The sequence below is a fragment of the Acartia tonsa genome, chromosome 15 (genome assembly GCF_053477335.1).
Source record: "Acartia tonsa isolate MP-2025a chromosome 15, ASM5347733v1, whole genome shotgun sequence".
Classification (NCBI taxonomy): domain Eukaryota; kingdom Metazoa; phylum Arthropoda; class Copepoda; order Calanoida; family Acartiidae; genus Acartia; species Acartia tonsa.
The window spans coordinates 10144948-10172859 of record NC_137274.1 but is presented as its reverse complement, the minus strand read 5'-3'; the positions used below and the strand labels follow the sequence as shown (position 1 = coordinate 10172859).

General features: G+C 32.6%; 2 protein-coding genes and 1 long non-coding RNA gene across 3 annotated transcripts; 2 read left to right on the top strand and 1 right to left on the bottom strand.

The window, feature by feature from the left end:
- Positions 1 to 570: 570 nt before the first annotated feature.
- Positions 571 to 1786, bottom strand: LOC145306802 (uncharacterized). Its single transcript, XR_013875224.1, has 3 exons — positions 1691 to 1786; positions 1029 to 1118; positions 571 to 696 (listed from the first exon to the last, which is right to left on the bottom strand). It is a non-coding gene; the product is annotated as an uncharacterized LOC145306802 (long non-coding RNA).
- A 1357-nt stretch (positions 1787 to 3143) lies between these two features.
- LOC145306875 (uncharacterized) lies at positions 3144 to 11654 on the top strand. Its single transcript, XM_080149217.1, has 8 exons — positions 3144 to 3162; positions 7769 to 7819; positions 7895 to 7964; positions 8431 to 8523; positions 8632 to 8683; positions 9672 to 9810; positions 11437 to 11487; positions 11587 to 11654. Exons 1-8 carry the CDS (start codon positions 3144 to 3146, stop codon positions 11652 to 11654), a joined length of 543 nt encoding a protein of 180 aa, XP_080005343.1.
- Positions 11655 to 11707: 53 nt separating this feature from the next.
- Positions 11708 to 26422, top strand: LOC145307605 (uncharacterized). The gene is made up of 19 exons (XM_080150060.1): positions 11708 to 11766; positions 12654 to 12721; positions 12911 to 13012; positions 13206 to 13271; positions 13826 to 13883; positions 15042 to 15138; positions 15407 to 15538; positions 17797 to 17834; positions 17896 to 17929; positions 18144 to 18183; positions 18365 to 18457; positions 21193 to 21291; positions 21839 to 21937; positions 22088 to 22186; positions 22293 to 22391; positions 23132 to 23230; positions 24853 to 24951; positions 25123 to 25221; positions 26310 to 26422. The coding sequence occupies exons 2-19, from the start codon at positions 12691 to 12693 to the stop codon at positions 26420 to 26422; spliced, it is 1497 nt and encodes a 498-aa protein (XP_080006186.1). The 5' UTR covers positions 11708 to 11766; positions 12654 to 12690.
- The last annotated feature ends 1490 nt before the right edge of the window (positions 26423 to 27912 follow it).

Genomic DNA, 27912 nt, shown 5'->3' with positions numbered 1-27912 from the left:
CGTCCCTGCCAGGCTCCGTCAGCTGCTGGTGGGGAGCCCCTGCGGTGATTCTGGTTTTGGCAGGGGGTGGCCTTCTTATTGACTTCCCTAGTTGGAGCTCTGCATCCTGGTGGGCCTCCATCTTCAGCAGCATGGGGGGACTTGGCTGGGTCATGTGCAGTGGTTCAACAGAGTAGAGGCATCTGGTCTTGGAGTGTGGGGGAACAGCCTCACTGCTGCTGGTCAACCCTGCTCCCTCCGTGCTGGGTAAAGCCTTCCACTGCAGCAGGTCACCATTCTCCATCCTTAGGCCGGTCCCCAGTCGTTACATGCCTGGGGGCTCCCAGGGAGGCTTGGGTGGCGGCTCCCCCACCCCCAGGTACGCGTCGGGCATCTGGGTGAAGAGCCTATTCCCCTGGGACAGCTCCCCATCCTCCAGGTTGGTGAGGCCAGCGCCAGGGAGGACCTTTCCACCCCAGACACAGGTGGTACTGGTGTTTTGAGAGTTTTGCTTGGTTGTTCATTGATTTTTGTTACAATTTATTCATTTAAATTTCTATAATTTTCCCTTGCATTAAAGAACAATTGGGGTTACATTAAAGCTTGTATTTCAACAAGTGCATATTTACAAATATAAAAATAATCACACATTAACAAATATTTAAGAATAACCAGGATTTAGGAGCTCGAGTCTCATGTTGCATAACAGAAGTTTTACTGAAATATTAGAAAATTCAATAAAATGTTAAATAATAAGAAACTCAGATATTTGAATAAATAGGATAAAACTAACAAATTTACTAGTTTTTATTGTATTTATTTGAATCATTCTTTCAGCAAATGACTTTCAGTTTGATAAAATAAATAACAAATATTCTAGATTATTACATTTACCAGTCCAGACAAAGGGTCTTTCATGGAATAAAAGTAACAATTAAGAATTAAACTAGCAAATGGTAATTAATTTCCATTAGGATCAAATGATTTTAAATCTTGAAAGATTTGAATAGATCAAATAGTTATGAAGAGATAAATAGATAAATCATTACCGGACATTGAGTCTTCCAAGCTCAAGCAGGCAGGTTTTTCATTCCAGGTTAGGCTAGGCTATTATAATCAAATGTATCAGCTAAATGAACCTAAACAGCTAGAATTAATAGCATAGATTGAATATGTCAAAGAGTATTTGACATATCCAACCTAAAAAACATACAATAAATAATAAATTATATGTATAAAAGGCCAGATTTAATTATTCCAATGTCGGGTAAAGAAATTTAGGATTAGAATAGTTAAATAAATCAATCAATCAATTGCTGGGTTTACAGCAGTAATAAATCCAATAATTTGCTGGGGTTTACAGCACTATATAAATCCAATCAATTTGCTGGGGTTTACAGCAATGTACAATCAATCAATAAATCAAGTAATGAAGATTAGTGTACTAAAAAATATACAAATTAATTTATTATAACTTCTATTGGGACAACTGATCCTACTATTTGAAGCTATGATAAATCAATACATTCAGAAACTTTTACACTTTTAATCTCTAGGGAAATCTTCTATCAATTAGTAATTCTGATAAAAAATAAGTGTAGTATCTAATTACTAAAGCATAGGTCAATAAGTTTACTTTAGTTTAATCCAATCTAATTACTCTATGGATTTGAGTAATAAAAATAATAAATCAATTTAGAATGGGACTTACCACTCTGGATAGGTTTGTTCTTGGTAGCTGGCCTTCTTGGACTCGAAAGGACTTAATCTTTAGTAGCTCTCTCTTTGACTACTGGTTCAGACTACAATTCTATTGTTGTATTCCTTGGCTTATATAGGCGTTGTACATACTCAAAACCAGTTCTTTGTTTGTAAACAACAGTGTACAGCAACGATTTTTATATATTTATTGCATTATTTTTCTATAATTTACCACGAATTTCCTTATGTTTTTCTTAGTATTTTAAACATAAAATATCATTTTTAATAAAAATGTACAAAAATAGTTCTTTTTGCCATGGAATAATAAGTGAGATAGAATGTACACAAGGTACTTTTGGACGTTAAATTTTTGCTCTTTGATTAGGATAAAATTGAGCTACGATTTTTTTGCCATTATTAAAAAAAATAAAATAAAAATATTTTCAATTTCAATTTTTTCTCATTGCCTTAAAATCTCTCAAAACAACTGGCCCTAGGGCTGGGCCCCTTTGGAGTCTCAGTTCTGGTGGTAGTGCCCATCTTGGGGCTGGCGACTAAGTCTCTAAAGCTTGTCACCTTCTCATTGGGCTCAGTCGCATCGTTCAACACTCCCAGGAGGACACATACAGGTTCAACAATCCCCAGTCCAGTATCTCCATTTCTCGTGCGTTGAGCACCAACTGTACAGGAGCTGTGCAGCGGACATTCAGTCACCCTTCCAGACAAGGGCATCTCAGGGACCAGGGGTCTGTGACCTGGCATGTGTTTTATGTTCACTGTACTCAACACAGTAGGCCAAAGTAATAACAGAAGCAGCACCTTGTATGAAGAAGCAGAGAGTGGTGGTGTACAGATGTTGGTGGTTATGATCCAAATGAAGACTTCTGTCCACCACAGTGCCAGCAGCATGCCTAGGCACACAGTTAATGCCCAATCAGGAATGTCTTCTATTGCCGCACGTCGGGCTAGGGGCTGACAATTTCTCATCTTGTAGATATAGGAGCAGAGTAGAGTAGCCGCGCCGCAAGGAGGCTCGAGCCGGCTCACCCCTATTATAGATACTATAGCTGTGTAATTAGGGTGGTAGTCCACGTAGCCATAGGCTCTGTCCTCCTGGCTCAAGAGTTTCGGTGGCTGGAGTGTCCCCATGATAAGTAGCAGGGGGTTGGTCTGTTGGTGCCAGCGTCTTGTTTAACTGTTGAGCCTGAGTTGTTCTCCTTTCCAGTATAGCTCTTGATTTCTGTGATAACCAGCGGATCTTAGCTTAGAGATAAAAGGGATTATGTTAGGTGTCCATAGATGTCTCTAGAAGCGTATCCGCTAGTAGATATATGGATATGTAGGCTATCTATATATGGCTACACTCCCATATATATATACGTGTATAGGAATATCCGCAGAGCTAGCTAGCTTTCCTCCTTGCTCCAAAAAAATCACGCTTCCTCTGTATATAGTTCACAACTATGAGGGTCTATGGTCAAGGTACACACCACCACTGCCCAGTGTGGGGCATCAAGTCAGGCTATTTCCACAGGGTGGGCGTACTTTCGTTAAGTTACCATATCAGTCTCCAGTGTTGTATGGTGAGGTTAGTATTCACTTACTTGCAACCATGATACAAAAAACAACACTATTTATCACTTGGTTGCTGCACAACTTAGTATTGAGTTGTTAACACTTAGGTATTTATATATACATATATTTTGTTCACTAGCCACTCAGCTTTGAAGTAGGGTTGGCAGGGCTAGGAAGATGTTGAGGGTCTGAGCTGGTCTAAGGAACTGATTAAGTTTTCCTTATCACACTGTAGATAGGGAGGGAGGAGCTTGCAAGTTTTTCTTCTAAAAAAATATCTCTGTTGTATGCTATAGAGTGGCCCCTCTCCTGTGTGTGTGTGTGTGTGAAATCCCCTTTTCTTGCAACGCGCCTACGCGCCATCAGAGTGTGCACACAGGTAAAACGCGCTTCTATCCCTCAATCTGCTTTCTCATTGGTCCGCTTGATCTCTCTTTTTCCGTTGAATTTTTTTTTGTTGCGTCCCAAGCTCTGCGACCCGTAAATGGCGCTCTGTTCTCCCGGTCGCTATCTCCACACCGTGGGCGGACTTATTTAAGTGTGGGTAGGAGGGGGAGCGCATGAGGGGACGGGGTAAAACCGTCCGTTCCCCCCTATGGGGAGGGGGGTGCTACAGGTTTGAAGTAACTAGGTGGTGAGGTAATTGTGCCTTTTCCTTAATCCTGAGCTTATTGTTATGTCACCTCAATTGTATTTACTTCAATTGATGGTGGGCCCCTCCCCTTCCGTTGGGATAAGGGGTGTATTTGTTGTGCTGAAGGCTTGGGGGTCAGATTGTTTATCAATGCATTGTTATATTACATCTAGGTTCTATTTTTGGCTTTATCACAATACACAACAAATTTGCTTACCAAGCCTGTTCTATTTTTGGCTTTATCACAATACACAACAAATTTGTTTACCAAGCCTTGCCCATAAATCTATTGTTCAGCTTTCACACTAGGGTGGTAATCCCTAAAATGTGATATAATATCTGTTTTTCTAGATGGGTGGCTGCGCTGTAGCCTCTCAGGATACTTGGAGTTAATGTAGTTTTTCTTCTGCTTGGTACACTACACTCGTATTTTCGCTCACAGCTCGCAGCTATTTGGCTTGTTTCAGCCTGTCGGCGGCAGGAAATGTCCCATCCTGCAGCGCCGTGTATCCGAATCCGGCTGGTGGCGGCAGGGAATGTCCCTTCCTGCAGCGCCGCTGGTTCGGATCCTGCTATCTCTTGCAGTAAATGTTGGCCTATTTTCAGCCGTTTGCACTTATTTGGCCTGTTTCAGCCCGTCCGCAGGCCTGTTTCAGCCCTTGAGCGCTCAATCCTCCGTTAGATGTCGGCGCTTCTCACGGTTCTCCATCAAGTTTCGCTGCTCTCCGCAGTCTCTTGTCCGATTTCGCTACTCTCCGCAGCTCGGGTTCCGCCACACTTAGTGGTCTTTCGCTTCCACAACTGCCGGATACAGAGTTAGACCTTGCTATCCAGGGTGGGTAATTCAGGTTGCTTGTGTCAGTTTTGCCAGTTTCACTGCTGGGAGTACCTTAGCCTCAGCTGCGCATCTGCTCTACACTTGTGGTTTGCCATAATCTCACACAGCTGTCACCAAAAGTTGTGGTATCCGCCTAGGTTTAATGGCAGACACCAGAGTTCAAATGACTACGGCAGTGCAAACAGACGTGGACACCTATACTATAGAGAAGCTACGCTTCTCTAGCAATCACTAAATAATAAACAGAGTCTATTCAGTTGTTCCTTTATTCAGGGTCTAAGGTTTACTAAAGTTGTACAACATAATATAAATACATATGGATTAGGAATAAAGATAGTTAAAGGTAAATCATACAAGTAAAACATAGATAGTTGCAATGGTTAGGTAGATGGCTATCCCTGTCTGGGGGAGGCAGGATAGCCCATGGAACAGCACAATAGGTAGATAAGCATAGAGGGGTTGAGTGGTAGGTCTGGGTACTAAAAGGGAAGGTTTGATGATTACTGTGACAACAACAGTCTGTGTGGGGGTGATTCTATCAGGTGAGGGAAGGCTTAGATCCTTTATCCTCAGGGCTGAGGTGGTGCTGATAACTTGGTGGTTGAAGGGGAAGGTTCCGGTGCTTAAGAAGGGAGAGGGAGGGGTAACACCCCTCCCTCCACTTGCAGGACAACTGAGAGATGAAATCAATACCGTTATCTGACATATTTGCAGGTGGCTTTACAATTGTAGAATAACAGGATTTAGCTGGGTGCGTAGCATCACTATAATGTCTTGGTTTCTGCATGGCCCAGAGTTGCCGCATACCACATATAGACTCACTTTGCTTTTAAAAAGATTGTGTGTAACATCTATAAGATTCTAAGAGAAAGTGATGCTTTCCCACAAAGTGTCTGTACAGACCGCCCCCCCCCCCCCTCCAAACCTCCCTCCTAATTTTAAAATAAATCCAATATTAGAGGGAGGGTAAGATTTTTTTATCCATGTCTAGCCCCTACAGCTGCAGTGCCTTAATGCCCCAACCCTGCAGGGCTACTCAGTACCCAAATTACCTTACCCTAACGTGACCTAAAGAAATAAACAATAAAAATCTCAACCCCACTCCCATATTTCATTTTTTTTAAATGGGGGTTGTTTGATGCTCACCATGCAATGTTAAGGGAAAGGCTAGTTTTTTTTAATCATATGTTTAAATAGAGACCTAGAGAAATATACAAATAATAAACTCTACCCTCCCATATTTCAATTTTTTAAAAAATGGGGGGTGATTGAGACTCACCTTGCCATGTTAAGGGAAAATGTGTGTGTGTGTCTACTAGTCTTTAAGCTAGTTTTTTGTTCAATCATATGTTTTAAATAGAGATTTGTTAGAATAGTTGATTTTAAAAATTTTAACTAATATTTTATTAAGAAACTAGTGGCTTCGCCCCTAGCCTCTAGGGGCTTTGCCCCAAGAGGTTTGGTCAAACAATTTTTTATTATTATAGATTTAAAAGAAAGATTTGTGAAAAAAAATTTTGAAGGGGGGATTTTTGTTTGGGGCGGGGGGGGGGGGGTAGTCGACCCCACTATTTTGATTTTAGTTTTAGAAAGAAAAAAAAAATTTTGGGGGGGGGATTTTTTATTTTTAGGGGGGATTAGGGAAAATAGTTATAAAACTTCCCGTGTATATTAGTTAAGTTTCCAAAAAAATGTCTCTAAATTAATATGTCTTTGTCTATTACAAGATGCTCTGCTCGTATGTTTTAGTGTTTTTGTCTCAGTTATTGAGAACTGGGATTTTGTTAACAGTCTTGTTTAACCCTATTTCAGGGAAAGGGGTGTTGTACAATAAACCCCCCACCCTTAATGTTTTTGCCTCTGAATTCAATTTTATGAAAGATGGAGTTATAAATTTTCTGATATTAAATGTGAAAATATGCATTTTTTCTTGAAAAACTAGTATAAAGCTTGTTAATTTAGAAAATTTAAGCAATCAATATCAAATTTTACTGTCTATTTTCCAAGACATGAATGTAGGAGGGTGGGGGGGGGGGAAACCCCTCAAACCCCTACTACACACATAATATTGTGAGGGAGGGGGGAGAGGTGTGAGTTGAGCTAAATTATTTAAATTTAAATTTCATAAATATAAAGTAAAGTAGAAAGCCTTTTTTGGAGATGGGTAGGGGGGAGGGGGGGGGAGGTTGCATTGCTTTCTAGGGGCAACTTCTCTTTTATGGGTGGCGGTACCCTCCCCAAAAATAGTCATAAACCTCCTAATTACCTTTGAGAGGCTGCATTGTAAAGGAAACCATATCTGTTCATCAGATTGCTACTCATGGACAGATAGACTAAAAATAAAAGTATGTAATATGTATAATATTTTTATGTTTGGATTAATACACTAGTCCATAAAGTCATATTATAACGTTTTCTTATTCGTTGGCTTTTGGGACTTTCATTGAATTTTCAACCACTGATTGTAATCTACAGAAGGGGTAATTTTGTGTATTATTATTAAGGATGTACATAATATCGTTTATTGTCTTATCCCTTTAGATCCCTGGATATTTCTACTGTTAATTTCCTATACCTGTGATATATTTCCTATACCTGTGATATATTTCAGAAGAATTGCACTATGAAACTGTTTGACCCACTTTGGGTTAACATAATATGCTTACTCTTGCATCAAGGTTGTATCATTTGAGTAGCAAAGTTACTTTATGACTGTTGTTTTGTTTGATGTGTACACTGTAAAGGTTTTAGTAGCAACAATCAATTTCTATACTGAAGCTAAATAGGAAAATAATAGTTAATAATTTTTCCATTGTTGGGTTAATAGGGGTTGATGGGGTGAAAATATCCTATTTGCATTTTCTAGTTTTTTTTATATAGAAGTTATGACTGTAGAAAGGTTAAGCTTATTTTTTGTTTCCCTATTCCTATTTTGTAACAACCTTTATCTGTAGGTCTTTTTTACACAAAAAGGGAAATAGATCAATGTGTAGTTTACATTTTTCATATAGAAAAGATTTTGACCTCATGAAAATATTTAGTTTCCTGTCAAGAGTATCTGTATCATTTTGGAACAGTTACAGTAAAAGCAGGTATCATTTATTCCCTTATCTAAATTTGTCAACACAGTGCAGTGGTTCATTCAGTTAGAGAATTTACATGTTTAGGTGAAATCAACACATTTGAATGTAAAGTTGATGATACTGATGCAAATCATTACTGGACTCTTGGTGATAGGTAATATCATACAAATATTTTAATTAGGTGCAAAACTAATCAATTATTCTAAATGTCAGTTTGTCTGTCTATAGGAAAGTTTTTTTGTAATGATGATTTCTTGGTATGTCAGGCTGTCAAGTCAAAAAGACATATCATAAACATTTTTTGGTATATTCCTTTTCATGGCAATGTCTCTTAAGGGGTGTTTCTTTGTACTTTTTTATAGTAGGTTTCCTCCTATTTCTTGCACTGCGGGAGGCCCTTTGAGAGGCATTGCCACGAAAGGGACTGTACCCAAAAATTTGCTTCAGTGTGGGCTTTAATTTTTTTTTACAAGGTTGATATCTCTTAGGAGTAAGTAGTATGTAGAATCCTCCCCAAAGATAATCAGTTCAGAAATAAGCAAGATCCTATGATACAAGCAGACAGACTCACAGATACAATAAACCTTAAAACAACTTGTTGATTTGATTAATTTTGTTAGGAAATATTCAGCAGAAATGAAGGATGATGGGACAGAAAAGTTTATGATTATACAGTTCATATTCACTCTTCAAGATGATGGCCTGGAATTGAGGTCATTTTGTTTGTTAGAAAATTATAGTACAGTTCATAAACATATTTTTTACAAACTTTTCATTTAAGGTGGGATGAAGAGCCAATATCTAAAAATATCTTTTTTTAGATGCTGGAAAGATGATAATTTTGATTTTATACAGATCTCTGTCCTTGAGCAGGTTTAATCAATATATTTTTGCTTGTTTACTTGTAATAACATCATTTCAAAATTTTACGATTTTTTATCAATTTTTAAAAAGTATGTGCTTTATAAAGATAACTAGCTGATATGCCCCTATATTTTTTTTTTTTTTGGGGGGGGGGGGGTTTCTTCTGGAGGCGATTTCTCTGGGGATGGTGGTGGTACCCTCCCCCAAAATAGTTATAACCTTCCCGGGAACTATGAGAAGCTACCCTGTTTGATTGATTGATTGATTAGCCATAGTTTCTTAGGGTTTGGGCCTAAGTAGTCATGGAGTAGGCTGAGACACTTTTGTCTAGCCACTAGGGCTATCAAGCTCCACGTTCAAGCACTTTGTGACTTGACCCGCTGTCTCATGAGAGCTACTCATTATTACATCACCCTCGCCGAGTATGGCAGGTGTCCCAAATTAAGTCACCGTAATGAATGACGCTTTCCGCAGAGGAGCTTGGGATAAGGGTAGTACTGATATAATGTACTTGACTATTGAGTATCCAAACTTACTCAATAATCCCCTTCTAACACAACCAGGGGAAGTTGCGTGATCATTATTGCGAATGAGAAATTCAAGTCAACACATGGAGAATTGAACTCGAACTCTCATCACCGTAGCTCAGTGTGTTACCAATGAGCCACGGCGCCCCTGTTAAGGAGAACTGGATCAGACACACACACATAGACAAACAGACATCTTGTAACTTTAGAATAAGGATAGAATAGTTGCTTTTATTTATTGCATCATATTATAAACAGCTTTCCAAGGATATAAAAATGTATAATTATAAAATTAAAACCAGTTTTGTAAGGCTCCAGATGCCAATGGTTTTAATATTGTGATTGTACATTTTTATATTCATAGAAAACTGGATATGATACAATGCATGGTTTTTCAGTGTGGTTGGGAGCTAGTTCTTATCCACTAGATATTAATCGGTTCTGAATCCAAGCTTGACATATACATTTAGACTTCACCTGGGTTGACACTCGATGATGGCTTAGTATATGCTGGACAAATTCTGAATGGTAAACCTCATGGCTCTGGACAAATAATCAAAAGTTCAGGAGAAAAGTTCTATGTGGTTTTTAGAAATGGAGTAGTAACTGGTATATTTCATAATATTTTTGTATATAGTATCTTGCTGGGACTTGGGGCACTTGGTGCAGGTAGTTATTACTAGGGTTGGTCCAGATATATGGCCATTTTCAATATCGGGCCATATCTTGCAGGGACCAGGGGCACTTTGTGCAGGTAGTTAGTACTAGAGTTGGGCCAGATATCTGGCCATTTTCAATATCTGGCCGGATACTGGATATTGAAACTATCCAGATATCAGATATCCAGCTGAATTATAATGCCAGATATTTGGTAATTTGCCGGATATTGGGAGTTGACTAGATATCCAGCTGGATGCCAGATATCCGGCATTATAAATCAGCTGGATATCTGGTATTTGGCCCAACCCTAGTTAGTACAATCTCCTGCAGGTCATGTGGAATTTAATAAATATATGTTTTGATTGACCATTAGCCTGTCCCGGATTTGAAAAATTTTGTTAAAATTTTTGCCCCCAGCCACAATATAGTTGATTTATGCAAAATATTGACCCATGTAAAATATTTTTTCTGTAATGCAAAAATTGCGATGGTACAAGCACTGCAAAGTTTTTAAAATTTGCAAAAAAGACCTGTTTTGAAAGCTCTTGTACCATCTCAATTTTAAAGATTTTTACAAAATTTCAATTCTAGTGTGTCTATATAAACCTGAAATTTACCAAAAAAAATGGGGGCAGTCTCAATTCTAACATATAATGGAAGAAGGTGTAGCAAGTAATTTTCCAAAGTAAAAATTGCCAGATTTCATACATAAATAATGGGGTTGGGCTGGAATCGATAGATACAGATATCCGGCTGATTCATAATTCTGGATATCAAGTATTTAGGGTTATATTGACACACTAGAATTAAAATTTCGTAAAAATCTTGAAAATTGAGACGGTACAAACTTTTTAAAATCTGCAAAAAGACCGTTTTTAAAGCTTTTGTTTTATCTCGATTTTAAAGATTTTTATGAAATTTCAATTCTAGTGTGTCAATATAAACCTAAATACTTGATATCCAGAATTATAGATCAGCCGGATATCTGTATCCATCCAATCCGGCCTAACCCTATTATTTGTGTATGAAATCTGGTAATTTTTACTTTGAAAGATTACTTGCTACACCTTTGTCCTTCATATGTTAGAATTGAGACTGCCCCCATTTTTTTGGTAAATTTCAGGTTTATTTTGACACACTAGAATTGAAATTTTTTAAAAATCTTTAAAATTGAGATGGTGCAAGAGCTTTAAAAACAGGTCTTTTTGCAAATTTTAAAAAATTTGCAGTGCTTGTACCATCGCAATTTTTGCATTACAGAAAAAATATTTTGCATGGGTCATTATTTTGCATAAATCAACCATATTATGGCTGGGGGCAAAAATTTTAACAAAATTTTTCTAAAACGGGACAGGGTATTGACCATGTCTTAATAAATGTTAATGTTTAATGCAAAATATTTTTAATAATAGAAGTTGTTCATTGATAATTATTACAATAATTTATTATCACTATTAAAACTTTATTATAATTTATTTATTGTATTATATATCTAAAATTAAACTTGAATCTCAAAAGTCTAATGGCATTAAATTATTGTATTTTATTCTCTTATTCATAACAATTATATTTTAGATAATGAAGTTTTTAGTTTTTTGACTGAATCTTCTGATGTTGAAAACAAAGGTATTTTAAATCTTATTTAGATTAATTTTTTTCTCTAAAATATGTATTTTTTAAATTAATTATCAAAATATTTTTTCTTTGAAATTAAAACTATTATAGACATGGATATAGAAGATTATGACAATGGAGAAAGTATGATTAGGTACAGCAATGTTAACTTTATCTAAAAAGACTATTATGATCAAATACATTTTATGAATTATTTTTTAGAAATGTCAGTTATAAATGGACAGGTGGAATCATCGGATATAGATTTAAAAATCATCCAAATAGATATAGGTAACAAAATAAAATCAAATGTAAAGCAAATTAATATTTTCTGTATTAATTTAAAAATTATATGATTTTCCTCTATATACATTTAAATTGAATTAAAAAAAAATTACAAACAAATAGATATTGGTAACAATAGGTCTTCCTATTTTTTATTCTGGTTTAATTTTGCTACTCACACAATTTTCTACTTAATTTTCTGTTTTTATAATGGGTTATATAAGTTAACTGATTTAAATTGCAAATATTGTGATTACAAATAAATTTATGAATAACAGCATCCTAGTGGGCACATGTACAAGTAAAAATTACAGGGTAATCTAAGTCAAGGATTTTAAAATGACTGAAAAAAATATCATAATAAAACAATATAATTGTTCAAGTCATCCTCCAGATCCAGGTGGCATATATTTTATGGCTGCAGTGTTAAGAAGCTTTTTTTGATCACTAATGCCATCATGGATTCTTTAAAAATAAACATATCCCGCAATATTTTTCTTTTTGTATAAGAATAAAAAAATACAACTGTTTAAAGATTCAATATGTTATATGTTGTAAATAAACAAATGGGTAACATTGCATGGATCTTAAGGGATATGTCACAGAATGATACATTGTTATATTATGGTAAACAAAATTACTCCTTCTGTAGATTAAGTTCATTAGTGAAAAAAATTGGATACTTAAAACAATAAAATTTGATAATTTTACTGAAAGGTTTTGAGCCAACAAATAAGAAAACTTGGTTATGGAACTTGGAAACTAGTGTGATTTACAGTCCAATGTAATATAGATTCTTGTTAGAGTATGAATGCACATAAGATGATTTTAAATCCATGATTTACTTTTGACTCTAAACCTTTTAATATTATATTACATTTTTTGTGTTTCAGTTTTACTGCTGAAGATAAAGAAATAGTTAGAAGGCAAATGGAAATAGTGGAGTCACAACTTCCAGAAGGTTTTAAAACTGATTTTTAATATTTTTAAAGAATAATTAATTGACATTTTTCTGTGATTGTTCAATTTGATGTCTCTATAAGTTTAAATAGCAATTAATTCATATTTGTCATATTGCCAAATTGTAAAAAATTAAGTTATCAAATTACAAATATTACTATCAACACTAATCCCTCAAACACATTACTAGGATGCATCAGGTTCATTGACCTAGATCTAAATACAGAAGTGAATATAGAACAAAAATTAGAAGTTACAAACTGGCAGCATTGGTCATGCAAGGCAACTATAGGTATCTCTAATGTAGCTATTGGAAAAATTAACTATTTTGTAATAGATAATAGATACAGAGCAAATCTTTTGACTGTAACAAAATATGACAAAATTTTATCAAATATAGGTGTATAGATATAGTCAATTTTAAAATCCCAGATTTTTAAAGAGGCTTCAGAACAAATTTATTAATTTACTTTTGCACTTTTTAGGATCGGTAGCAACAGGAGGTTTAGCAAAATTAAATCTTGGTGATGCACAATGCTTTGAAAATAATGGTAATTTAATTCAATGTTTAATAACAAGCAGTCTATACAAACAATTAAATCAATTTGGAAGAAAATCACAAAATCTATACATATTTTTAGGGGGCAACACATAGTAGAATAGACGACCTCTCCATCTGCCCCCGAAATATTATTTTAGATATTATTGGCTTGTTCCTGAATAACAAGTCCCTTTTTCTTTTAAAAATTCTTTAAGACATCATATCTTATTATTCAATGTACTGATATTTGTTCAAACTAATTTTAATTACAAAATGCTATAACAACTTTTAATCTATCAAAACCTAAATTTTCTAACAAAATTTTGATCTTATTATTGGTAATAAGGGTTTGTGACAAGTATTAATAAAAATTATTCAAAAAAATAAAAATTGAAAAAAATATGTAATTTATGAAATTTGAATGTTGTTAAAAACCTAAAAATTATAATCTTTAGAACAATTTTAACTTTTATTTACTCGGTATATTTGTAAACATACAAAGTTGTTAAAAACTTGTAATAGATTAATAGTAGTATATCAAATAATGACAAAATATATTATTAGGAACAACAGTTCTTCATGAGATTGCATATCTATTTGGTCTTGTAAATGAACATAACAGGTTATTGAAAGCAAAGAAAAATAAGCTTTATGAGTGGAGAGGTGGGGTTGTTGCAGAAAATGTTAACTAATTGGACCACCTCATAAAGGGTGAGCAAAAAAAATGCGTACCTTTTTAAATTTCAAACTGCACGGCTTGTGTTAATGGTAGAAAAATGTTATGCATATCGTTAGAACCGCTATGAACTCTATTTTTTGGAAATATAAGAACGATTCCTCTGCTACTTATAGTTAGGGAGCTACGTGTTAAAATGTTCCAATTGATATAAAACTTGACTTGCAAGTAAATTTTAAAATATAGCTAAAAATTAGAGAAGATATTTTGCAAAAAGAGATGCCTACATTTTTAAAATTCAAATTGCGCAGCTTGTGTTATTAGTAGAAAAATGTTACGCATACCGTTAGAACTGCTATGAACTGAATTTTCTGGAAATATAAGAACGGCTCCTGTGCTATGCATAGTTTAGGAGCCAGATGGTAAAATGTCCCAAAATTTACTCGCAAGTCAAGTTTTAAGTCAGTTGGAACATTTTATCACGTAGCTCATAATCTATGCGTAGCACAGGAATCGTTTTTATATTTCCTAAAAATAGACTTCATAGCGATTCTAACGATATGCCTAACATTTTTCTACTATTAACACAAGCCGCGCAATTTCAATTTTAAAAAGGTACGCATTTTTTTTTGCTCACCCTTTAATTGCCTTTTTCATACTTATGACTGAATTCATCCTTGATAGTTATAAAATCCTTGAATCCTTAATTTTCTTTATATTCCTATTTTTCATATTTTTGTAATAAATGATACATTTTAATAAAGTATTTTTCCAAATTTCTTCTTTTCAGGACAAATTTAGAAATAACTATAGATCAAGAAATTTTAAACTCTTAAGATTTTTATTTTATATGTGACGTCCAAAATTTCAATTAAATTCATTGCAAAGGGATAAAGGTGCTTTTAACCATAAAGGAAATAACTAATATATTATATAAATTCAGAAATGTAGATAGTTTGGTATTGTTATACATACTTTAGCAATATTTTGATGTCTATTCAAAGTAGTTTAAAATAAGGAAGATAGGGTTTAGACCTTCCAATCAACATAATGTTTTAATGTTCTTGATTTTATTTTAAGTTTTCAAATAATATTTATTTTTAGACCTGACCGTGATCAGTTCATTGAAATAATACATGAATTTGTTATAAATAATGAAACAATGTCAGTAAAAAATGAAACTCAAGGAGAGATAGGCAAGGTAGTTTTTTATCAGACTTTATGTTATAACTTTTATTGTTTTAAGTTTTTAAGGTCTAACTTGAAACTAGATGAATTCATAATTCTTACTTTTAGAGGTACCCATTTCTATTAGGAACATAGGAACGATGCACAAAAACTGTTCATAGTTTTCATATATTTGTTAAAATGATTTAGGCATTATCATACTGGTTATAATAAGTGTTATACTTACAGATCTTTCATGAACAATATTCTATAAGTAAAATAAAATTGTAAAATCTTTTTAGACCCCGTATGATTACTTCTCAGTTACCCATTATACTGAGACAAAAGGGTGCCTTGATGACAATGTGTGTATTAAAGTAAAAGAGCCCTTTAGAACACACTTCAATGAAAGTGGATTGCTTAAAGAATTTCCAGTAAGTAAATAATTTAACTCTTAACAAATACATCCTAAGCAATCATGTGTAATCAGCACAAATCAAAAATATTTACAAATCTGAGAGTCACACTAAATTTTTACTTAACCCATTAGTGACGAACCGGCTTTTAACGCCCGGTTCCAGAAAATGCCAAAAAAAACTGGTTTTCAGTTTCAGGATTGAATCATGCTCGCATGAGCCTACCCTTTACTGCGCTGTTTTTCAATTCCCCCCAGAGAGAAGCGTTTCTATCTATTAGGTCGGCCACAATCTTTCATCGAAAATGGGTGAACTAAAAAAAACAAGGTGATTTAAAATACCCCTTCTAACTTTTTTGTTTATGAAGTAAAGTTAGTGATTTTTTTCGTGAAATTTAAAGTTTATTGGCAACTACATTCATTTGTGAAATCGTTTTATTCAAATTATTATTTTTTATATGATTTTTTTATCGTTTAATTATGTTCTATATAACTCCGGTTCGGCGTGAGTAAAAATACCCGAAAGTTTTATTGCCCGGCTCGGCATGAGTTAAAATACCCGGTTTTAACTTTTCAACCATTAGATATATTAGATATTTTATTATATTATCATTTATTATTCTCTTCAAATGTAAAAATTTCTTTATTTCCCAATGATAAATATAATTGATAGATAGATAAATAAAAGGATCGATAGATAGATAGATAGATAGACTGATATATAGGGATAAGACAATGGCCGATAAATTTATGTAGATTCCCAATGATAATCAACAATTGTTAGATAGATAAATAAAAGGATGGATGGATAGATAGATAGACTGATATATAGGGATAAGACAATGGCCGATAAATTTATGTAGATTCCCAATGATAATCAACAATTGTTAGATAGATAAATAAAAGGATGGATGGATAGATAGATAGACTGATATATAGGGATAAGACAATGGCCGATAAATTTATGTAGATTCCCAATGATAATCAACAATTGTTAGATATATAAATAAAAGGATGGATGGACAGATAGATAGATATATCTTGGTTTAGACTTTATTACATAAATATTTTTAAGGGGTGGGGGGGGGGATATGTTTTTTTCTCTCAAAAAAAAACAATACTATTTTAAATTTTGATTATCTTGTCATAGCCCTACAGGATGGGGCATAACACACGAAAATTCAATTATTATTACTTGTAAATATGATGGTTTTAGGCCATTTTTATTATCTTGTCATCGCCTTCAGGATGGGGGCGTAACTAACCAGTATTCTATGTAAATTTGATGGTTTCATGCCATTTTGCTTATCTTGACATTTCCCCACAGGATGGGGGCGTAACTAACCAGTATTCTATGCAAATTTGATGGTTTTAGGCCATTTTTGTTATCTTGATATTACTGTATTATTCTATTCTTTTGTTTGTGATATTTTTTAAATACTTTAGGCCAAAGATATGTAATAAGTCTTTTCTAGTCTTTCCTTTATCAATAAAAATTATATTTTTTTATATATTTGTCAATTACTGATACTACTAGAATAGTTGCTACTCTATAATTCACTTTGGACGTTCAAAAATTACATTATCAATATCCCTCCCATTATTATCAATACAAATATTAGCAAAAGTTTTAAAACTTCCTCGAAATGGGCTTTTTTAACCGAAAACGGCGGCACCTATAGCCAAAATCTTAAATGTGATATAAATTGTTTTGTATGTTAGTTGTAGCTCTATCAATTACATGAGGTTATGTAGTTTTCAATTACGGATCGTATCAAAGTTCTAAAAAGTGTTCATCTCACTTTAGGCGTTCAAAAATTACATTTTTAACTTTTTGGGCCAAAAAACCGGGTATTTAGGTCGCAAACGGGCTTTAATGCCGGGGGAAAGCACCAAAAAACGCCAAAAACGGTTATTAATGCCGAAAGGTTTTTTTACTCGCGCCGAACCGGGTTTTATTGCAACTTTCCTGTGCACGCCACTAGAGCAAAACAAAAAAAATTGGAATTCCGTTTTTACCATTATAAAGCTTCCCTGAGATTTTCAGCTCGATCGGTCCATAAAAGTGGCGCTCGGCACTAATGGGTTAAATAGATGTCAATTATATAAGCACAATCTTCTTGCTGTTATAGGAAAAAACAATTTTAATAAATGTGGTCCCATGACTTCTGTTTTAAAGTCAACTTTTGAATAATTTAAAAAGAATAATAATCATAAGTTTGTTATTTCCTTGCTACTTGTAGTCCTAGATCTTAATTTTGAAATTACTTATTTTAGGACAGGTTATCTACCATTGATGTTGTAAAAATATCAAGGTAATCTTAAATTATTTTTTTAATAATAATTTATTATCTTTAAAAATTTACTTGATTACAGAGCATTTAACTGCCCTTTGACTGAGGAGATAAAAGTAAGATTATTATTTCTGTTTATTATTATAAACCTAAAAAGTCATGTCATATTAAATTTAAAAATCTTGTTCTCAAATTTTTCTCGTCATAAATCAAATTATCTTTAAGAGTAAAACTTTTCCATCAGTAGTATCTTCTAAGCTATTTTCAATAAAGTTTAACCACTATAGAGTAATCATGCATGCTAAATAATCTAATTTGTTGCATTATCAGAAGAAATATGAGGATTATGAGAATGTTATAAAGAATGCAGGTAATTCCATAATTTAATCATATCTTTTATATTCTTTAAAGAATTATGTACTTTTTATAATATCAAATTGAATCCCCTAAACATAAAACCTTCTCAGATTATTTTATTGTAAAAATACCCAGGGGTGTTTTATTGTGTTATTTCTTTGTAATATAGCAACAATAGAAAATATTTTGTAAAGGCAATATTATTGATGCATCAAAGGCAGGACTACTGAAGATTGTAGCGTATTTCATTAACAATGGAACAAATTTTAATGATGTTAAAAAAGATGGTAAGTTTGTTTATTTTAATGTTTATGGAGTGAATACAAAACAGCGACTATCAAAATGTCGAAATTACAACACAGTGACTGTTACAAAAAATAATTATGTAGATATTTCTTTAATTTATTATTCAAACAAAAGAAAACAAATGAATTATACATTAAATATATGAATCCAAAAACAAAAAACAAGTGAATTTTAAACAGAGTCACGGTTTCCAAATAGGGACTTCATGTATTCTGGCTTATAACTCTGGAGGGACAACTTCAACATATCCAGCCTATCTGTCCTCCTGCCCTTCCTCAATGGGTTAGTATTGGTGGCATGACCTATGACGACTTCTTGAACTTGGAGCGAGCCAGGGCATCCTCATTCATAAACCCACTGATCACTGAGTATATAGAGTGGTTTGTGCCAAGGCTGTTGGCCCACCTGCTTTGCCAGCTCTCAATGCCATTGGTAGTGGTCTGCATGTTGGACAAGATCTTCTCTCTAATGTTCCACATGGCTAGTGGAAATAGAGGATTGCCACATTTATTATCTGAAAGTTTCACAGTTTTTTCGGCGTTTTGTAACAGTCGCCATTTTGTGAATTTGCCATTTTGTGAATTTGCCATTTTGTAACTTAACTGTTTTGTAATTTCAGCGTTATGTAACATTCACCGTTTTGTGATTTCACTGTTTTGTAGCATTCACCGTTTGTATCCACTCCATGTTTATCAATCTCCAAATCTCTAAATTTTCATTTTCATCTATCTATCTAGCTAGCCATCTATTTCTTTATCTATATATCTATCTTTATATATATATATTAAGGCGGGTTGATTTCACCCTTTTTTTTGATTTTCACATTTTTTCAAGTTGGCCAAGCTGTAAATATGTATTTCAAAGGCCCTGAAACTTAAAAAATCATTTTAACTCAAATAACAATTTTCGCGCAGCTAATCCAAAATTCGCTGTTTTTGTGTAGAAGCTCAAAATCCTAACTTTCTTATTTTTTAAGCCACAATAATGGTAAACCTATCAAAATGCACGTAAATTTAACCACAAAAACAATAACCTGAAAATAAACTAGCCGGAAAGGATATCTATAAAGATACAACACATTTTTTTTATCAAATAACATAATATTTCATTTTTTTAAAGATGGCTGTATTTTATTTAATTATAATAATAAAGTCATGTTTTTTCCTTTTATTTTTGTCTTGCATCAAGTTTTAACACCCCTCCATCCCCCCTTACATAGGCGTCCAAGGGGGGGGATAATGGGGCGATTACCCCCCCCCAAAAGAATTTGGAGGTGCCGTAGGCACCCCCAAAATTTTTTTCATTTTACCCCCCCCATTTAAAATTTACCCCTACCCTGGGGGTGCCGTAGGCACCCCCAACCATTTAGTAGGGGGTATTTACCCCCCAAAACAATTTTGGGGGGGTAAATACCCCCCCAAAAATAGAAAATCTCTAACAAAAAAATTTTTGCGGGCTTCGCGCGCATTTTTAATTATGAATTTTTAATAAAATTTAACTTACCCCCCCAAAAATTTTACCCCGGGAGTAAATTTTGGGGGGGGTAAACAAATTTTACCCCAGCCAAAGATTTCAGGGGGAGTAATTACCCCCCCCAAGAAAATTTTACCCCCGGGGTAAAAAATTTGGGGGGGGTAAAAAAAATTTGCGGCGCGCTTTGCGCGCCATTTTACCTCCCCCAAAACCAAATTACCCCCCCCTTAAAAAAATTTTACCCCCCCCCAAAAAAAAAGCTTGGACGCCCCTGCCCCCTCACTATGATTTTTAGGGAAGTGGGAACTGATAAATATTCTATTCCACTTATTTTCATGGATGCAATTGTGTATCATGATAGATTCAGCTTAAGAATTATTTTGAATAAATTTGAAAAACAAAATTACCTTTCTGTGGATAAATATTATTTGGTAAATTAAAATACGATAATAGCACTTGAAGTTTTTGGCAGACTGACTGACAGACATACAAAGTAAATTATAGAGTAGCTTCGCTGAAAACAATTAATGGATATAGAATACGTGGATTTTATCAGAAGGGAAAGTTTTTTGTCAATTAAGGTTGCTAATATTTATATAATTTATTGGTCAGGTCATTCCTACATTAGGAGGGGAGGGAAAGAGGGGGTGGTTGGGGGTTTAAATTATTGTTATATTAACCAGCTTAAAGAAACATTTTATTAGTGCTGAATCCCTTACGTATTATATACTAATTGTCGTATCTTATTCTTAATAGTCAGTTTATAGGGCAATTTCTAATATTTCCGTAAATCTATGTGTGAAGTAATAAGTATTATATACCGAAATGGGGGTTTTTAGGGTTGACTAATTCAAAAATGGGTTAATTTTTTATGTAGATTTAACCGTTTAGTAGCTAAACAGAAAAAAAATACATATATTTAATATTTTTTTGAAAAATCACGAAACCTTACATGATGTCACTATCTTCAAAAATAATGATTTTTGTTTTTATATCTGCGAAGCTTATAAAAACATATTTTAAATTTAAAATACAATTTTCTCTGTTAAAAAGGGCTATATTACATTGGCCAATTTTATAAATTCACTGATTCCAATATCAACCCACCTTAATATATATATATATTATATATATAAATATATTATATAACTATCAATGTAAAATTAAAGTATTTCTTTTGTTATTATTGTACTATGCCTTTCTTTGTTTTTTTAATAAAAAAATCTAATATATTTATATCTAGGAATGACCAGTCTTATCTGGGCAGCATGGGCAGGACACTATGATGTTGTGAAGCTCTTATTAGAACATGGAGCTGACATCAATTATAAGGTTTATGATGGTAAGTTGTAATATTATTTTGATATATTACATTTGGATAATATGAACAATATCCGTTTAAAAAGTCTTTCTTTATTTTTCTAATATATATCTATCTTATTATCTAACTATCCATATTTCGTTATATCACAATACATTACTATTAGGGTTTTAAAATGTTTCTCTTTGTGTATCTATTATTCTTATAATAAAGTAACAGGATGTCTCTTTGTTTGTCTGTACCAAAATGATCTCTGAACCGATATGGTTCTCCTTAACAGGGTAGCTTCTCATAGATCACATGAAGGTTTATACCTATTTTGGGGAAGGGTACTACCACCCTCCCAAGAGAAATCCACCCTCCCCAAAAAAATTTATTTTGAAATTTTTTTAACTAAAATTTAAATGAGGGCGGAACCCCCCCACAAAATTATTTTTTTTTACTTTTTCTTTCAAAATCTAAAATAAAACATTTGGTTATCAAATTTGACTCTCCTCTAGAGGCCTCTGAAGCGTAGTTCAATTATAAACTAATAAATATATGTTAAATCTAATATATTTATATCTAGGAATGACCAGTCTTATCTGGGCAGCATGGAGAGGACACTATGATGTTGTGCAGCTCTTATTACAACATGGAGCTGATATCAATGCAAAGGATAATGTAGGTTAGTTACATATAGTATAATACTATATTTCCATCACTTACATCTTTCTATTTCTAACTCCTACCTATATTACAATATTATACTTTTAAATATATTTATTATATATATTTAAAACTCTAATCTAAGCTGCACAATATATTTTATATCTAGGAGATACCAGTCTCATGTATGCAGCATTGGAGGGACATACAGATGCTGTGATGCTTTTATTAGAACATGGAGCTGATATCAATGCAAAGAATGATAGGGGTTAGTTACATAGTATTATCATAATACCATAATTCCATTCCATATATCTATCAATCTATGCACACATATGTACAGATATCTATATTTCTAATCTATTTAAATCTAGGGTCGACTAGTCTTTTGAGGGCAGCAGAAAATGGACATACCAAAGTTGTGAAGCTCTTAGTAGAAAAAGGAGCTGCTGTCAATGTCAAGAATGTATGGGGTAAGTAAGATAATGTTAATATGTTATTATATTTCACATATATCTGTCAATCAATCCTATCTGTATCTGTATATCTTACTAAACATATATTACAATATTGGATCACGTAAAGCAGAGTGTGCCAATATTTTGTCAAGTTAAGCAAAGTATGCCAATATTTCATCAAGTAAAGCATAGTTGCCAATATTTTAGAAAAAAAGGTTAAAATGACAGACTGACGGTCGTAAAAGTGAACTATAAAGTAGCTTCTCTACTTATTTGATCATGACTAAGGATTTAAGAATATTCATCTAAGTCTTATCTTTATTGTAAAGGTTTTATTACTTTTTGATGTTAACTATATCAACCCACAAATTTAGTACTTAATGTACTCAAAATTTATAAACTAGCAACTGTGTGCCTAGCATCTAGGGGCTCTCTGTTGCGAGTGGTAGAAAAGTCTCGAAAAATAGCCTAAAACCATTAAATTTCAAAATAAAGGATCTCACTAATTGCTGGACTGTTATGGTTCACCTTTCAATGAAGCCTAATTGTCCTAAAAAAACAGGCAGATTTTGTTAAAAGTTTTTTTTTTAACTTAATTGTTAATTAGATGTTCAGCTCTCTTCTTCTCTCAAGTGCCCCTATTGGCACACTCTGCTTGACTTGATCCACAATATTATATTATATAACTCTCTGTGTATCTATATCTATACTCTAAACAACACAATATATAATAAATCTAAAATATTTATATCTAGGATGGACCAGTCTTATGTGGGCAGCAAGGAAGGGATATACTGAGGTTGTGAAACTCTTATTAGAATATGGAGCTGCTGTCAATTATAAGGATAATGATGGTTAGTAGTTAAATAATGTTATCATAATATTATATCTATTTTACTGTACATATAGTACAAAACTATACTTTTCTAAATATATATATTTCTCTGTGTATCTGTAATTCTAATCTAAACTGCATAATATATAATAAATCTAATATATCTACAGATTGACCCTCGAAAAAGTATTTTTTAGCATCTGCAGCCCTTATTTCTCAATGAATTATTAAAAAATGTATATGTCCTTGTTCTCTATAGATTTCCACATAAGTAGATATAAAAATATTTTTTTTACCTCCATTAAAACCAGAGATTTTTAGAGCTAAAGTTTTGAAAAAATGACTGAAAAAAGAATTTTTTTTCTTTCTCATAATTTTTGGATGATTATATTATGTCTTTCTGGCAACTAAATAATGATACACAAAGAAAAACAAGTTAACTAATCATTTCTTTTTTATTCCACCAAAAAATATAAATTTTTAATGGCAAAAGATACTACTGAATGAATTGATTATTTGCAAGTTTTAGGTTATTTATTTACCCTCATTTATGAAAAGGATTAATTATGACAGTTGCTCCGCCCCCTTTTCTGACATCTCAATCTTTTAATAGGGGGTTATTTAAGCTTTTTACAGTTAGGGAGTTGAATCCATTTTTATAGAAGCAGAAATATAATCTATGATTATTGTTTGGACCCTCTAAAGCTGTAATCTACCCTTCCACTTTCCCCTCTCTTGGTGAAGATATCTTCAACGCCGATACGATTTTTGAAATATAAGATTCCACTTTTGTCTCTCTTGTTAAGATATCTTCACCAAGAGAGGCAAAAGTGGAATCTTAAATTTCAAAAATCATATCGGCGTTGAAGATATCTTCACCAAGAGAGGGGAAAGTGGAATCTTACATTTCAAAAATCGTATCGGCGTTGAAGATATCTTCACCAAGAGAGGGGAAAGTAGAATCTTACATTTCAAAAATCGTATCGGCGTTGAAGATATCTTCACAAAGAGAGGGGAAAGTGGAAAGGTAGATTACAGTTTTAGAGGGTCCAAACCATAATCGTAGATTATATTTCTGCTTCTATAAAAATGGATTCAACTCCCTAACTGTTTTAGACTAAAAAATCATTATGTTGTAATTTCATTTTCTTTATAACTTTATGGTTATTAAAGTTAGGATTATGAAACAAAAACAATTTTCCTGCTATATTCATAAAGATTTATTTGGTTTTCTAATCTAAAACCATTTTGCCAAATAAGTAAGTTTTTCAAAATATCATTAATTCAAAAAGACTCAAAAATATGTGTACAAAAATGCTTTTTACTCAAAACCTAAATTTTTTATTTCATTTTTGTATAAAGTTTCTGCTAGTAACAAAAATACAAGGATTTCTACCTTAATTTTGCTAACAAAGTCGTTTCATGTTAAAAGTTACTTTTTCCTCAGTCACTTTTTCAAAACTTTAGCTCTAAAAATCTCCGGTGTTAATGGAGGTAAAAAAATATTTTTATATCTACTTATGTGGAAATCTATAGAGAACAAGGACATCAACATTTTATAATAATTCTATGAGAAATATGGGCTGCAGATGCTAAAAAATACTTTTTCGAGGGTCATACTGTATATCTATTTATATCTAGGAATGACCAGTCTTATGAAGGCAGCATGGAATGGAAAGTTTGAAGTTGTGAAGCTCTTATTAGAACATGGAGCTGATATCAATGCCAAGAATAATTTTGGTTAGTTTCATAATAATATTATTATACTTTATTTCCATCATATTCATATTTATCTATCTGACTATCTACCTATTTATATGTATATATCTTTCTTATTATATATTATATGCATGCAGAAGAGCATAATACTACACAATATATAATAATTCTAATATATCTATTTATATGAAGGAGATACCAGTCTTATGTTTGCAGCAAGTGAAGGACTTACTGAAGTTGTGATGCTCCTATTGGAACAAAGAGCTGCTGTCAATGATAAAACTAATAATGGTTAGTAGTTAAATCATGTTATTATAATATTTTTAATCAAATATATTTATCTATCTAACTTTATCTATCTATCTTTCTATCTATCTATCTATATAGTCCACATAGAATGAACAAAAGTTTATTTGTAAAACATCATGTTTCATGCATTAAGCAATCTTCAGTTACAATTTATCTATCTATCTATCTATCTAACTATCTATCTATCTATCTATCTATTTATCTATTTATCTATTTATCTATCTATCTATCTATCTATCTATCTATTCTATCTATCTATCTATCTATCTATCTATCTATCTATCTATCTATCTATCTATCTATCTATCTAACTATCTATCTATATATCTATCTATCTATATATCTATCTATCTATCTATCTATCTATCTATCTATCTATCTTTCTATGTATCTATCTATCTATCTATCTATCTATCTATCTATCTATCTATCTATCTATCTATCTATCTATCTATCTATCTATCTATCTATCTATCTATCTATCTATCTATCTATCTATCTATCTATCTATCTATCTATCTATCTATCTATCTATCTATCTATCTATCTATCTATCTATCTATCTATCTATCTATCTATCTATCTATCTATCTATCTATCTATCTATCTATCTATCTATCTATCTATCTATCTATCTATCTATCTATCTATCTATCTATCTATCTATCTATCTATCTATCTATCTATCTATCTATCTATCTATCTATCTATCTATCTATCTATCTATCTATCTATCTATCTATCTATCTATCTATCTATCTATCTATCTATCTATCTATCTATCTATCTATCTATCTATCTATCCATCTATCTATCTATCTATCTATCTATCTATCTATCTATCTATCTATCTATCTATCTATCACCTATCTATCTATCTATCTATCTATCAATAAAGCTAACTATCTAACATTCTATATAAATTTACTAGCAACTACATCCCACTAGAAGCCTCAAAGGGCATTTAAGGTGGGCGGGTTGAGGTAATTTCCCATAAAATAGTTAAAAACCTTCCCTAATCATATATTTTTTTGTATATATACATATCTAATAATTCATCAAATTTCAAGGAAGAACAGCTCTAGATGAGGCTCTAAAGCAATCTCAATTTGCCAGTGATGAAAGGAAAAGAGGAAAAGCTAAAGTAGCAGAAATACTTAAGGAACATGGTAAGCTTGATTAATCTATAAATTTATATTTTGATTATTCTTATATAGTATTATGTGTCTGTCTATCTAATTGTTAAAATTTCAGAAAATAAAGAACCAATTTGATTTGCCTTAAAAATATTCTGTTGGCCCCATATGTTTTAAATATTGTGCATACTGTAATGATAATTTTTACAGCATAACTCAATATAACCTAACCTAACCTGACATAAAGTAATAAAGAAACATAAAACTAACCCCATTATTTTCAAGTTATTTTTTTTAAATTGGGGAAGGATTATCAGTGCTCAGGATGGTTCTGCAAGATACGGCACCAAAATGTAGTAACTATATTTGTGGAGGGTTTAATAACAAATACCTAAGCAAAATCTTTTATTAACTAGCCTAAAAATTGTGGTTACTTTTGTTAAATTTGGATTAAAGGAAGCCTGCAAGAAATACCAGGCTTTAACTGCTGAAAGACTGCCACAAGTAGACCCAATACTCCAAATTTGAAGCCTTCAGCTTCTATAACAAAAAGTTCTAGGCACTTTAAAATGACATTTTATGTACACTGAAAATTTTGAAAGAATTTCAATGCTAATGTTAAAAATTTTGAAATTAAACTACGTGGCCTAGAAACAAATTATAAGCTTATTTTTGTCATAAATTTAGGTTGACTGTAACTAATTATATTATTACAATAAAAATACCCATTATTATAGTCAAAATCATTAAAAAATTTTAAGTTTAACTTGCGTTGTACTGAGTGTACTGTAGCCAATCAGAAGGCTGAATCAGCTAAGCAACCAATCACAGCTGAGTTTGCATTAGTTTCCCCCTTTGTTTCCGCTATGATTTTTGTTTACAAATGCAATTTAAATCGAATTTTTTCATAGATTTTGACTATGAAATGTGGTGTTTTTAAAAATGTAATCAGTTACCGGCAATCTAAGTTTCTGACAAATTTTCATTGTACATAAAATGCTATTTTGAAATGCATAGAACTTTTTTGTTATTGAAGCAGAAGGCTTAAAATTTGGCGTCCTTTAAGTGGTACAAACTTGCCCATGAGTTATTTTGATCTTGAGAGGGGTAAAACTTGGGCATGATTGTTTTATACATTAAGATCATATAATATCTCATATGCAAGTTAGATTTTGAAAACATTAAAATTTTTTAGAAGGTAAGAGTGGAAGAGAGCTGAATTAAAAAATGCTGAACAAAAATATTATCTGAAGGTTAGAACACATAATTAATAGGTATAGTTAGAACACCTAATTATATTTGTATATACATATGCTGAACAAGCTGAAAATATTTAAATCTTGAATAATTGATTATATAGATGAAAAGTACAATAAAAGCTTTTTGAATAAGAAATATTGTTTTATTTATTAAGCTTAATATTTCTGTTTTTTTTAGCTATCTGACAGATTTTATCCATCCAGTTTTTACTTCCTAATCTTTTTAGTTGTCTAATTGCAATTGGTTTATATGATTTGTTTAATGAGAAATATCTAAA